The sequence below is a fragment of the Microcaecilia unicolor genome, chromosome 1 (genome assembly GCF_901765095.1).
Source record: "Microcaecilia unicolor chromosome 1, aMicUni1.1, whole genome shotgun sequence".
NCBI classification, from domain to species: domain Eukaryota; kingdom Metazoa; phylum Chordata; class Amphibia; order Gymnophiona; family Siphonopidae; genus Microcaecilia; species Microcaecilia unicolor.
In genome coordinates, this window is record NC_044031.1 from 621,991,946 (window position 1) to 622,005,226 (window position 13,281).

Below are 13,281 nucleotides of genomic sequence, written 5' to 3' on the forward strand. Positions count from 1 at the left end.
GTGACATCTAAAGCAATGTGTGGCATCTAAAGCAATGTGTATCTGTTACAATGGCATCAGTGTGTAACCGTGTTACTTTGGAAGTAGTGCATTACACTGAGATCAGTGTGTGAAAGTGTTATGTGGGGAGGAGTGTGTGTCTGTTGCATTAGGATCATTGTGTGGCAGTGTTATTTGGGGGTTATGTGTGGTTTTTAGGCCAAAGTAGTGTGGGATTGTGTTATGTTGGTGCCAATGTTGTGTTACATCTGAAGCAGTGGCAGACCGAGGGTGGGGCGGTGGGGGCGGACCGCCCCGGGTGCAGCTTGTGAGGGGGTGCTGCCATGGACGTCTTCCTCCCCCCGCCTCGACTGGTGCGGTGCTGCCGTCTTTACCCCCCCCCCCCCCCCCGGTGCGGTGATGCATGGGTGTCCTTCCCCCCTCCATCCCCCGAATAGTGCGGTATCACTCTTCCCCTTCTCGCTCAACGTCTGCCCCACTCTGCACATCTTTAAACTTCGAGGCTTCTGGCCAGCCCCGGAAGCCTTCTCTGGATAGCGTCCCGCCTACGCGGGAAGCTGTATAGAGGGTGCTTCCGGGGCAGGCAGAAGGCAGCGCTTACATTGCTGATGCTGCTGCCAGAAGCCTCGAAGTTTAAAGACGTGCAGGAGTGGAGCAGGAATGGAGTGAGGAGGGGGAGAGCGATACTGCACTATTCCGGGGAGGGGAGGAAGCGATGCCAGCCAGACCAAATGGAATGGGGGGTGGAGAAAGGAGGATGTGATGTCACATCTAAGGGGAAGAGGAGATGGAGACTGTGATGCCAGACCTAAGGGGAAAGGGTGGTGGAGAGAGGAAGGAAAGAAATGGAAGGGGAATGGGAAAAGGTGGGTGGAGAAAGGAGTGAGAGTGATCCTAGTCTAGATCTAAGGGGAGGGAAGAGAAAGGTGGGATGCATGACAGAGAGGAGACTGGGAAAAGGCTGGATCATGGGAGGGGGAGAACAATAAGCAGTACTATGAAGCAGGGGGGAGAGAGATACTGGCCCTGGGTTTGGAGTGCAGGAGAGAGGGAGAAAGAAGGGTGAAGAACGTGGGAAGAGATGGGGACACAGAGCAAATGCAGAACATAGGGGAATAGGAACAGAGACACAGAGGGGAGGTTATGGATAGGAGAGAGAGGGAGTAAGATGGAATGACAGTGAATATGGAGAGAAAAAATTAAAATAGACAGGAGATAAGCATAAGATGGATATGGATGGGGGAACAGAGAGTGGAGAGAGAAAGATGGCGAGAAGGGGAGATGCTGGAATGCATCATATAAAAAGGAGAGAGGGAGGCACATGCTGGATAGAAGGGAAAGAAAAGGCAGGCAGTGGATGGAATGGGCAGAGAAAGCTGGCAGACACCATATGGAAAGGGGAAGAGGGCAGACAGTGGATGGAAGGGAGAGAGTGAAGAGAAGATGAGGAAAGCAGAAACCAGAGACGACAAAGGTAGAAAAAAAAGTGATTTATTTGCTTTAGAATAAAGTAGTATTGTGCCTGTGGTGATAAACAGAAAATGAAAATAAGGTGATCTTTTTGTTGGACTAATTTTAATACATTTTTGACTAACTTTCAGAGACCAAAACCTCCATCCTTAGGTCAGGACAGGACCGTAACAGCAGTATACTGTACTGACCTGAGGAAGTAGGTTTTGGCCTCTGAAAGCTAATTGAAAAATGTATTAGTCCAATAAAATGGTATTATCTTATTTTCTATTTTTTTGTTTTATTTCTATTTGTTAATTTGTAAAGTGGTGGTTGGTATTTTTCAGTTTTTCAAATTTATGACATGCATCACTGTTTCTATGGTGTTGCATTGTATGCGGGATCTGGCCTCTTGAGGGTTCAGTTTAATTTTAGTTTATGGTTACTTATTCTATACTTGGTGAGGATGTATCGGTGTTCTATATTTGTGAAAAAGACATGGTTTTCTGTTGGCAGGATCATTTTTACTAATGTCTTGGTTAGTTTTGCAATGGGTGTATTGATGTTTTAGTGCTCACTGCAGTGTTTAAGATGCTGCCTTTCCTAGGTACACCCTTGTTGTGTGACTGGTGGATTATTACTAAAAAGAATATTTTCATATAGAGGAGGGGGTGTTAAAAAAATGATCGGCCCCGGGTGTCAAATACGCTAGTACAACACTGATCTGAAGCAATGTGTATCTATTCCACTGAGATCAGTTTGTGACACTGATGGGTTGGGAGAGTCACACTGGAGGGATTAAGTGATTGTGTTATATTGGTGACAGTGTGTGATTTTATTACAGCAGAAAGAGTGTGTGCTTTATGTCAGATGCAGTGTGTGATGGTTATGTGGCAGGGGCCCTGTGGGATTGTGTTACTCAGAAGCTGTGTGTTTCTTATGCTGGATGCACTCCTCCCATAGCGTTAAGTATGGGAGGAGCAGTGTGCGGTTGTGTTACTCCAGAAGAAGAGAGGGTGGTGACAGTGTTACTTGGTGGGACTGTATGATTTTGATATTTTGGGATCAGGGTGTGACAGTCTTCATAGGAAGGGCAGTGTGCCGTTGTGTTACTCAGAAGCAGAGTGAGATAGTGTTACTACGGGAGGGGCAGTGTGCGAATCTGTTACTCAGACGGGGGGGGGGGGGGTTACTTGATGGGACAGTATGTGTCTGCTATTTGTAGAGCAGGGTGTGTCTGGGATTTGGGGATCAGGGTGTAGCAGCCCGCTTCTCTCCGTGCCCTTCGCAGCGTGCAGAGGAAATCGCTGCCATTCCTGTGGGCTGTGACTTGCCCGCTGCCGGCCGGGCTGGCCAGGGAGGGCGGAGTTTCAGTGCTGCTGCTCGAAGGAGTGGCCGCCGCTCTTATCGGGAACTGCAGATTGACCGAGCAGCGGGTGCTGCTGCCCCACTGCCCCTGCCTGGCTGGCTGCAAACGGCGCTCCTCCTGTGTCCAGAGCCGGTTTGCTTTCCTTCTGGTGCCCCATGGCGTCTTCGAAGAAGCCAAGGAACAGGTCCAAGGAAGAGGAGAGCGAGGATGAGTGTGATGTGCTGGAAGAGAGCCCCTGTGGGCGCTGGCAAAAACGCAAGCAACAGGTAAGAGACCTCCCTCCAGGAGCCTGCCAGGGTGCAGCAGAGCCCTCGCTGAGGGACAGGGACAAAGCGAAGGGCTCAGCAAATGGGCAGCAGCTGCTAGATCTCTCGCCATCTCTGTGTCATTCCTATGCTGCCACCTCGCCTTTTCCAGAGCTGTGCCCAATTCAAGGCACTTGGGTGGCTGCAGTGAGGTCCCCAGGGTGTCAGCAGACTGAGCTGCACCCATGGTCAGGGGCTGTCTTCAACACAGGGTCTCTCTATGTGTCCTCCTCCTCCTTCCACTTATAACTTGAAATGAGTTAAAGGTAGGGCTATGAGATTTAGGGGAGCTTGAGAAGGGATCAGACATTTAGAGTTTACAAGGTTTGGGACAAAGAATTGTACCCAGGATGTTGAATGGAAACTAAGTGGGAATTGTCTTGGGGTGGGGTGGGGGCAGCAAAGGAAGAAAGAGGATGTGGCTGATCGCGTGCTTACCATATAAGCGACCTATAAATACTGGATCCTGACTACGTATCTTATTTCTAGCTACAAGATGGTTATTTTTTTAGTCATTGTGGTGTTTTAATTGCTGTCAAGCAACTCAGACTTATAGAAACGAAGCTCTTTCAGACTTGTGAGCACCTAATTGCTTTCCAAAGTCAAAGCGTCTCAGCTGTGTTCTGAATGTAGGTGAACTGGGGTGCTCCTGGGCTGATTATCATCAGAGGCACCTCATTCAGAGCTACTTGCTGGTTCAGGAGGCATTGTTTTTACATTAAGCTCATACATTTCAGTAGCAACTCATGGAGAGTTACAGTCAGGTATACTAGGTTTCCCTGTCCCCAGTGGGGTCACAATCTAAGGGACTGCTGCAGAATGCCATGTGCTAGAATTATCCAAGCATGTTTAGGAGGCAGTACCGTCTCATCGACCCCTGAGGATTGCGGTACTGCCTCCTAAACATGCTTGTCTCATAATTGGCCACTATAGAGGCAGACACGCTGATCTGATGAGCCTATTAAAGCGCCTTTTGATTAATTAGACCATTGTGTTTGAATAAGGATGTATCTCTTGTGAAGTCAAGTATCATGAGATAGATTGACTACGTACTCCCTTCTTTATCTAGATTTTATGTATGCCTAGTGATTAATGTGCTAGAATTAAGCACTAAAGCTCAAAGCTCGGTTTCTTAATACACATGTAAAAAACGTTTGTGATCAATGCACGTAACATAGGATGGCACACTGGATGCATATGCACACGGGTCTGCACTGGTAGCAGCTATAGCGTGCACACAAAAATATGATCGGCACTTGGAGTTGCAGGTGATTACATTGAGCCTGTGCAGGAATGCTCATAACCCTTATTTTATCATCCTCACTTTAATATTCCCTTATCTCTTGTTTGTCTTGTTTGTCTGTCCTAATTAGATTGTAAGCTCTGCCGAGCAGGGACTATCTCTTCATGTTCAAGTGTACAGCGCTGCGTACGTCTAGTAGCGCTATAGAAATAAGTAGTAGTACTCATAGGCACACCTTATAAGAGGCTTGGGCTGGCTAAGATTCCCAGTCCCAACCACAACCCCCTCCCTTCTGCCATTTCCGCTTCTGCCTTCCCAGGATGTGTGTTGGTGAAAAACAGAAAACAAAGGTGTGGGGCTATGTCCTCTATACACCACTGCTGCCTTTGCTGGTCCCACCCCTTCCAAGCAAGAAATCTACAGCAGAGGGGGCCAGACCGGCAGAGCCAGCAGTGGTATACACAGAGGCAATTGACCCCTCGCCTCTTTTCTGTTTTTTTGCTGTTACAGATCCCAGGTAGTGGCAACAGTGAAGGTAGCGGGAGGCAACAACAAAAACCCAGACGATGCCAGACTAGAGGTGGGAGAAAATCAGAAGATACAGGGGCAGGGAAAAATAGAAGATGCTGCAAGGGTGTGGGCAACAGATGATGCTGGGAGGGGGGAAATGATTCTGGGTCATGAGAGAGGGGTAGAAAGGGGACTATGGTAAGTTGGGGTGGGAATGGATACAGGCAGGGGAGTAGGGTGACAGAAGGGATACACTGGCTTGGGGTGGGAAACGGAAGAGGATGCTGGGGTCATGGGGGATGTAAATAGAGTTTCGCTAGACATAGGGGTTGAATATGGTGGCAAGGGAGATGCTGGACACAGGGGACGTAAGAAGAAAGGAGTGATGCTGGATAGGGGAGAGTAAGGAGAAAAAGGGGCAATGCTGAACAGAAGGGTAAGAGAGAGGGATGAGATGCTGGATGGAAAGGGAGAGAGAGGAAAGAGTTGGTGAAAGACTAGGGAATGAGAGGAAGAGGAATGACAAGGCTGGGGTGAAGAAAACAGACATAAAGCTTTGGGTCAATGCAGTAAAAAGGGGGAGACTGAAGACTGGATAGTAAGAAAGAATGAAGTTTGAGTGGACAGAAAAGCAGAAAAATAAATGGAAGAAACAGATCAATGTCGGAGATGGATGCAATTGAGGAGGTGAAGAAGATGGGGAGAAAGAAAAATGACAAATAGGAGACCCTGGAAAGAGAGTTAAGAGAAGACAGGAAAATAGTAACCAATGTCTGGGACCAACATGATTAGAAACATTAAACATATGAGAAATATATATGAGAAATAATTTTCGAGTTCATATTCAAAACGATTTAACTGTCCAGAATCGGCTTTTAGCCAGTTAAATCATCTGTTCGGAGCTAACCACTAATTTTCAGCATAAGAACATACATAAGCGTTGCCATACTGGGACAGACTGAATGTCCATCAAGCCCAATATCCTGTTTCCAACAGTGGCCAATCCAGATCACAAGTACTGGCAAGATCCCAGAACAGTAAAACAGATTTTATGCTGCTTATCCTAAAAATAAGCAGTGGATTTTCCCAAGTCCATCTTAATGACATATTGCTTTTCTTTTAGGAAGTTATCTAAACCTTTTTTATACCATGCTAAATTAAGTGCTTTTACCACATTCTCTGGCAATGAATTCCAGAGTTTAATTATACGTGGAGTGAAAAAACATTTTCTCCGGTTTGTTTTAAAATACTGCTTAATAGCCCCCCCCCCCCCCCCATCAGTCCTAGTATTTTTGGAAAGAGTAAATAAACAATTCACGTCTACCCATTCTATTTTAGTCATTATTTTATAGATCTCTATCATATCTCCCCTCAGCCATCTCTTCTCCAAGCTGAAGAGCCCTAGCCACCTTAGCCTTTCCTCATAGAGAAGTCATCCTCTCCCCATTATCATTTTCATCATCCTTCTCTGTACCTTTTCTAATTCTGCTATATCTTTTTTGAGATGCAATGACCAGAATTGCACACAGTATTCAAGATGCAGTTGCAACATGGAGCGATACAAAGACATTGTTTATTTATTTTATTTCTGCATTTGTACCCCACATTTTCCAACCTAGTGGTAAGTTCAATGTGGTTTACAATTAACTTAGGTCAACAAGTATCAAGTTGTGAGGGTCATCACGAGCCTCGTTCCAATTATGTCTGTGATGTGGTGTGGTGGCCGAGATCTCCATGGCTATGTGATTTCGCCGGAAAGGAATTTCCTGAAGAGATGAGCTTTCAGTTGTTTTCAGGACGTTAGGCAGTTCATTCCTTTTAAGTCTTTCAGTAGAGAGTTCCAGGTTTTGGTGCATAAGTATATGAAACTGGTTGTGAGTGTAGATTTGTATCTTAGGCCTTGGCATTTGGGATAGTGAAAAGTTAGACAGGATCTTGCTTCTTGTTTGCGTTGCGTGATGGTAGATCTATCAAGCCTGCCATGTATTTTGGAGTGAGGTTGAAGATTATTCTGTGGACCAGGGTGCGTATCTTGAAAGATATGCATACTTTGAAGGGTAACCAGTGTAATTTTTGGAGTAGTGGACTCGCTCTTTCGAATTGTTCAAAAGAGCGAGTCCACTACTCCAAAAATTACACTGGTTTTTACACTGTTTTTTCCAAATATAAGTCTGACTGCTGTGTTTTGTGCTGTTTGTAGACTCTTTAATGTTTGTTCCTTGCATCCTGTGTAGAAACCACTGCAGTATTCTATATGGGAGAGGACCGTGGTTTGGACAAGTGTGTGGAATATGTCACTGGGGAAATAGTTTTATATACGCTTGAGTTTCCACATAGTGTGGAACATTTTCCTGGTGGTGTTTGTAACCTGGTTATGGAAGGATAGATAGATTGCTGTCGAAGATAACTCCTAGAATTTTTAGTTTGTCTCGTATTGGGATGGACGTTCCCAAGGCATTGTTGATTTTGAAGCATTCAGTATTGTATAGCGATCTTAGTATTAGGCAATATGTTTTTTCCTTGTTCAATTTTAGTTTGAAAGTTGAGGCCCAGGTTTCCATGATGTCTATGCTGTCCAAGATTTTGGAAGTAATTTTTGATATATTCTTCTTGAAAGGGATGAATATTGTCACATCACCGGCATTTATGAAGGGGTTGTAGCCTTATCTGGAAAGTGATCTGGCTAGGGGTGCCATTGTTAGATTGAATAGTATTGGTGAGAGTGGTGAGCCCTGGGGAACCCCGCAGTCAGCTTTCTATGGGGTAGAGATTGTGGAGTTCATCTTTACTTGGTAGGATTGGTAGTTAGGAATCCGTTGAACCAATTGAGCACCTTTCTTCCGATGCCAATTTTATCGGTCAAATGCGCTGGACATGTCGAACTGTAATAGGAGGATGTTTTTCCCAATTGAGGTTTCTTTTTTTGAATTTCACTAGTAGTGTGATCAGCTCCATTTCTGTGCTGTAGTGGGGGTCATGTAATATGGAGGATTTGTTTATGTAGTCAACTATCTGGTTGGCTGTTATGTCTTCCATTACTTTGGTCATGAGAGGTATGAATGCTATTGGCCTGTAGTTGGAGGTATCTTTGATGTCTTTCGTAGTATCCTTTGGCATAGGAGTGAGCAGTATATTGCCCTTTTCTATTAGGACTCGGCCTTCCCTAAACATGAAGTTGAGGTGAGGTGATCGATAAACAGAGGGTTTCGAGGTATCACCAACAATGATACTTAGCTCCCTTTCCTGGTCAGTGACTCCAGGTGGAACCTTGCATCACGTAGCTGTAGTTTGGATTCCTCTTTTCCACATGCATCACTTTACATTTGATCACAGCAAACATCTGTCATTTGGATGCTCGTAAGGTTCTCTTACAATTTTTCACAATCCTCTTGCAATTTAACAATTTTGAATAACTTTGTGTCATCAGCAAACTTAATTACCTCATTAGTTCTTCCCATCTCCAGATCATTTATAAATATGTTAAAAAGCAGCAGTCCCAGCACAGACCCCAGTGGAACCCCCTATCTATCCTTGTCCATTGAGAATACCTACCATTTAACTGTACTCTTTTTTTTTTTTTTTTTTCTATCTTTTAACCAGTTTTTAATCCACCTCCTATATCAAGACTTTCTATTTTCCTCAGGAGTCTTTCATGAGGTACTTTGTCAAATGCCTTTTGAAAATCCAGATACACAATATCAACTGGCTCACCTTTATCCACATGTTTATTCACCCCTTCAAAGAAATGTAGTAGATTGGTGAGGCAAGATTTCCCTTCACTAAATCCATGTTGGCTAGGAGGCATATTTTCAAAGCACTCATAACATCTAAGTCCAACTTTTGCCATTTTACTAAAAACGTCCAAAATTCAAGTGGAGAATATAGCCGTGTTGAAAACAGAAAAACGTCTATTTTTTTTTTTTTCAAAAATGGCTAGTTGCTAGAGGTTTTTGTGCTCTGTGCGTTTATCTTTTTAGTTCATTAAAAAAAAAAAAAGGCTAAATGAGAAACACACAAAATCAAGCCATTAGGATGTAGGAGAAGCCAGCATTCTTAGTAGACTGGCCACACAGACATCCCAGGAGAGCAATGGGGCACCCTAGGGGGCACTGCAGTGGACTTCAAATAAATGCTCCCAGGTACATATCTCACCGTTGCTCCCTTGTCTTGTCTCCTGAGCCCCTCAAAACCCACCCAAAACCCACTACCCCTACCTCTATAATAACCCTTATGGGTGAAGGGGGCACCTATATATGGGTACAGTGGGTTTCTGGTGAGTTTTGGAGGGCTCACAGTTTCTACCATAAGTGTAATGAGTAGGGGGAGGTATGGGCCTGGGTTCACCTGTCTACAGTGCACTCAGGGCCCTGTATTCTGCTCTAATGGACCTGAGTATAACATCTGAGGCTGAAATAGAAGCTGGAAAGTAATGTTTTTAATCACATTTTTTGGGGGTGGGAGGGGGTTAGTGACCACTGGGGGAGTGAGGTGAGATCATCCCTGATTCCCTCCAGTGGTCATCTGGTCATTTAGGGCACTTTTTGTGGCTTATTCGTTAATAAAACAGGTTTAGACCAATACGTCCAGCTTATAGCCCTGGATGTTTTTCTTTTGTTCCATTATGGCAGAAAAACGTCCAAGCGTTAGGAACATCCAGATCACACCCTTAACACACCCCTGACATGCCCTCTTGTGATTTGAACGCACTTCTGACAGACATCGTAGAAATAAAACACCTAAAAATTGGTTTTGAAAATAACAATTTGGATATTTTTGTGAGAAGAACGTCCAAGTGCAGATTTATGCCACTTTTTGGAGGTTTTTCTCTTTTGGAAATGAGCCCAATAATAACCTATGAAACTTTGTAAGTCTAAGTGCTTTGAAAATGAGCCCCTTTGTCTCATTAATCCACGCTTATGTATATGCTTGGTAATTTTGTTATACCATTTTGCCCAGCACCGATATCGGGCTCACTGGTCTATAATTTTCCGGATCACCTCTGGAACCCTTTTTAAAAATTGGTGTTACATTGGCCACCCTCCAATCTTCCCGTACCATGCTTGATTTTAAAGATAATTTACTTATTACAAACAATAGCTCTGCAAGTTCATTTTTCAGTTCTATCAGTGCAGTTAGTGCCGCTGAGAATAACCAGTTAGCTGTAAACTGAAAACCATCTGTTTTGGGAGTGTTCTGGGGTGGGGGACAGAGTCAGCACTTGGACGGTTAAGTGGCGATATTCGGCACTTAACTGGCCAGGTTAACCGCATAAATAGGACCGCTTAAAAGTCAGTCCTATCTTCATGTGGTAACCCAAAGCTGGTTAACCACCCTGTTTACTAAGCCGTACTAGTGGCTGCCACGTGACAGTGCCAACACAGCCCATTCAAGTGAATGGGTTGTGTCGGCATTAGCGCACGTCAGCCGCTAGCGCGGTTTAGTAAACAGGGGTAAGTGCTGAATATCGCACTTAACTATGCATTAGCCGGCTCTGCAAACCCAGAAATTCAATGCTGGTGCCCAGACATGATCCGGCACTGAATTTCCAGGTTTATTTATTTATTTATTGCATTTGTATCCCACATTTTCCCACGTCTTTGCAGGCTCAATGTGGCTTACAATACATCATAAATAGTGGAAATATATAAGAAAGTCAACGTTTAGTATTACAGAAGAATTTTGGGTAACATGATAATGATAAAGCATGATAGTAGATTAACAGCAAATATTATAAGACAATTCTGGATATGTGTGGAGGAGTTCACATTTGTTGATCTTTGTGGTATGCAGTGTTAAAGAGATGGGTCTTCAGCAGTTAGAAAACACTAATCACCGCCGGCTGACTACTGAGCTCTTTATTTTTTAACTTAGGATAAAGTAGCAGCTGTGTTGAAAGGTTTAATAAGTAAAAATAAAACAAAAAAGTGGAAACTAAGATACTTTTTATTGGACTAGCTTAATACATTTTTGACTTGAGGTGATGTTGAATGAAGGAGGGAGTCAAAACAGCATAAAAGCATCACCTTATTTGACATTTTTAAAAGGTATTTAGTAATTTTTAAGTTAGTGAATTTAATATGTCAGTTTTTTAAATTTACAACTGCTTCACTGTTTTTATTTCTATGGTGTTGCACTGTGTATAGAACCTGGCTTCCTGGTTTCAGCTTTATTTTTGATTTGTAGTTATTTATTCTATACTTGGTGAGAGACCTGTGTTCTGCATGTGTAAAGAGACCAGGGATTCTGTGTAGGATCGATCTGTACTAACCTGGTTTGTTTGGTTTTCTAGTAGGTGGTGCCCACTGTGATGTTTATGGTGCTGCCTTTTTCTTAGGTTATGTGGGAGCGGCAGTGTATGGTTGTATTACTCAGAATCAGTCTGTTGTGTTGTTTGTGACTCCTAGATGTTAGTGCTGTTAAAGTGTGGTAGATTTGCTCTGTGGGTCCTGAGTGACTTTTATAGGGTTTGAATTACTTCACAATATTCCCTGGTACATGGTGCATTTTCTTCTTGTGTGTTCACACGAATGAGTACATAAAGAAACAGGATTCCTGAATCTCTGAAGACTCACCTCTTCAACTAGGCCTACAAAGAGAACCCATAGCTTTACAAAACTACCACCCAACCCATCCAGTTCTCCATGGACAGAATGCATCTTGCAGCCCCACAATTGAAGTGACTCTCCATGACGTCACAGTCCCGGTAATTGTGTGGCTGCAAGATGATCTGTCCAAGGAGAACTACCGTTACAGGTAAGCAACTTATATTTATAAAAACCCACCTTCTATACTAACCTGCTTAACAACTTCCTCTCGCTCCTTATTCAATCTTTATACATTCCAATTGTATCTGATATTCTGGAATGACTATATAATAAAACTCTGTAAGCCACATTGAGCCTGCAAATAGGTGGGAAAATGTGGCATACAAATGCAATAAATAAATAAATAAAATCCTTCCTGGCATGTTCTTTTGGATCCCCTCACTTCCCTCATCAAACTGAGGATACCTTTGGAGTGGTGTTAGGTCCTCTGGCCCTTGGAGATACCCTATTGTACCTCTTCCTTGAACTCCTCAGACAGCATCAAATGACTGCACTGGTGCTTTCAGAATAGAAAGAATCGGAGCCTGCTTCTATGACTGCCTGTGAATCACTATCAATCAGACACAGGAGGTGGAGTTCCTGCCTCTCCCAGTTCCACTCATCCGCCCAGGTCCTTGTCTTGGGTCACAAGATCAAAGCCTTGGATTGTACCATTGTGGCCACTGCTGGCAGGAAGCCTAGAGCAAATGTTTCAATCTAGGGCCGCCAAGAGACAGAGCCAGGCCTGGGGTAGGGTGGCTGCTGGCCCCCCCCCCCCCCCCCCGAACTTGGGCTGCTGCTGCTGCCACCCTCCCCCCCCCCCCCCAGGCCACCACTCCCTCCACTCGGGTCGCCACCGCCCCCTGCACCTTCCTAAGTCTGCTCCTCCCTCAGTCTGTCACTGTCCTGCTCCTGTGTGCCGGGACCCAGGTTATCGCATTAATTCAATCACCTGGGTCCTGACACACAGGAGCAGGAGAGAGACAGAACCTTCTGGCACCGGGCTCCCCTTGACTGCACCTGGGGAATCTTGCCCCCCCCCCCACCCCTCTCGGCGGACCTAGTTCAATCCACTTACTACACTTTACAATTCCACTATGCCCTCCAGTGAGAAGAGCACAGAACATGAAGGGAACCCAGGGTTACATCCATGTTTATATTTATTGGGTCTCTATATATCACTCTTACTAAACAAGAAGGTCAATGTAGTTTATGGCCCATAAAATATAGGAAATAGAGAACAGAAACATCCACACAATAGTAAAGTATACAGATGTTACAGTTCACTAAACCACACATTAACAGCTTAGTAAAAGAGCCCATGAGTGGTTAAGGTAAAAACATGAAAGAAATAATCTACAGGGTAGAGACAGAGAAGATGTTTCCCTGGTGCTGGTTTGTAGGTTTCTTGCCTGGTTGCACGATACAAGAAACCAAGTTTTTCCTGCTCATTTTTGTGGGAATTCTTTAATTTCCTCTGTTAGCTTTGGGATATGGGGGTTTAGCACATTTCAATAAGGGAACAGGAAGGGATTTTGGATTCAACCAGCACCCTTTTCAATAGTGTCTCCAGATAAGAAACATTTGGGTTCACAAAGTATTTCTGTGTCCCCAGAGGGCTCACAATCTCAGCTTGTACCTGAGGCAATAGAGGACTAAGTGACTTGCCCAAGATCACAGGAGTAGTGGTGGTGGGATTTGAACCAGGCTTCCCTGGCTAGAGCAGTAGTTTGATAACCATTAGGCTATTCTTCTACTCTGCATTTCTGTTTCAATTTCTCCAGTATTGCACTGCATGCAAAGTCTGACTCCATAGGATTT

General features: G+C 44.3%; 1 protein-coding gene across 1 annotated transcript in view; it reads left to right on the forward strand.

Moving 5' to 3' along the window:
* Positions 1 to 2,823: 2,823 nt before the first annotated feature.
* Positions 2,824 to 13,281, forward strand: part of NRBP2 (nuclear receptor binding protein 2) — a 247,184-nt gene continuing 236,726 nt past the window's right edge. Inside the window, exon 1 of the mRNA XM_030220357.1 lies at positions 2,824 to 3,084. Coding sequence (XP_030076217.1) covers positions 2,974 to 3,084 — 111 coding nt within the window. The 5' untranslated portion in view covers positions 2,824 to 2,973. The remainder of the gene's footprint in view (positions 3,085 to 13,281) is intronic.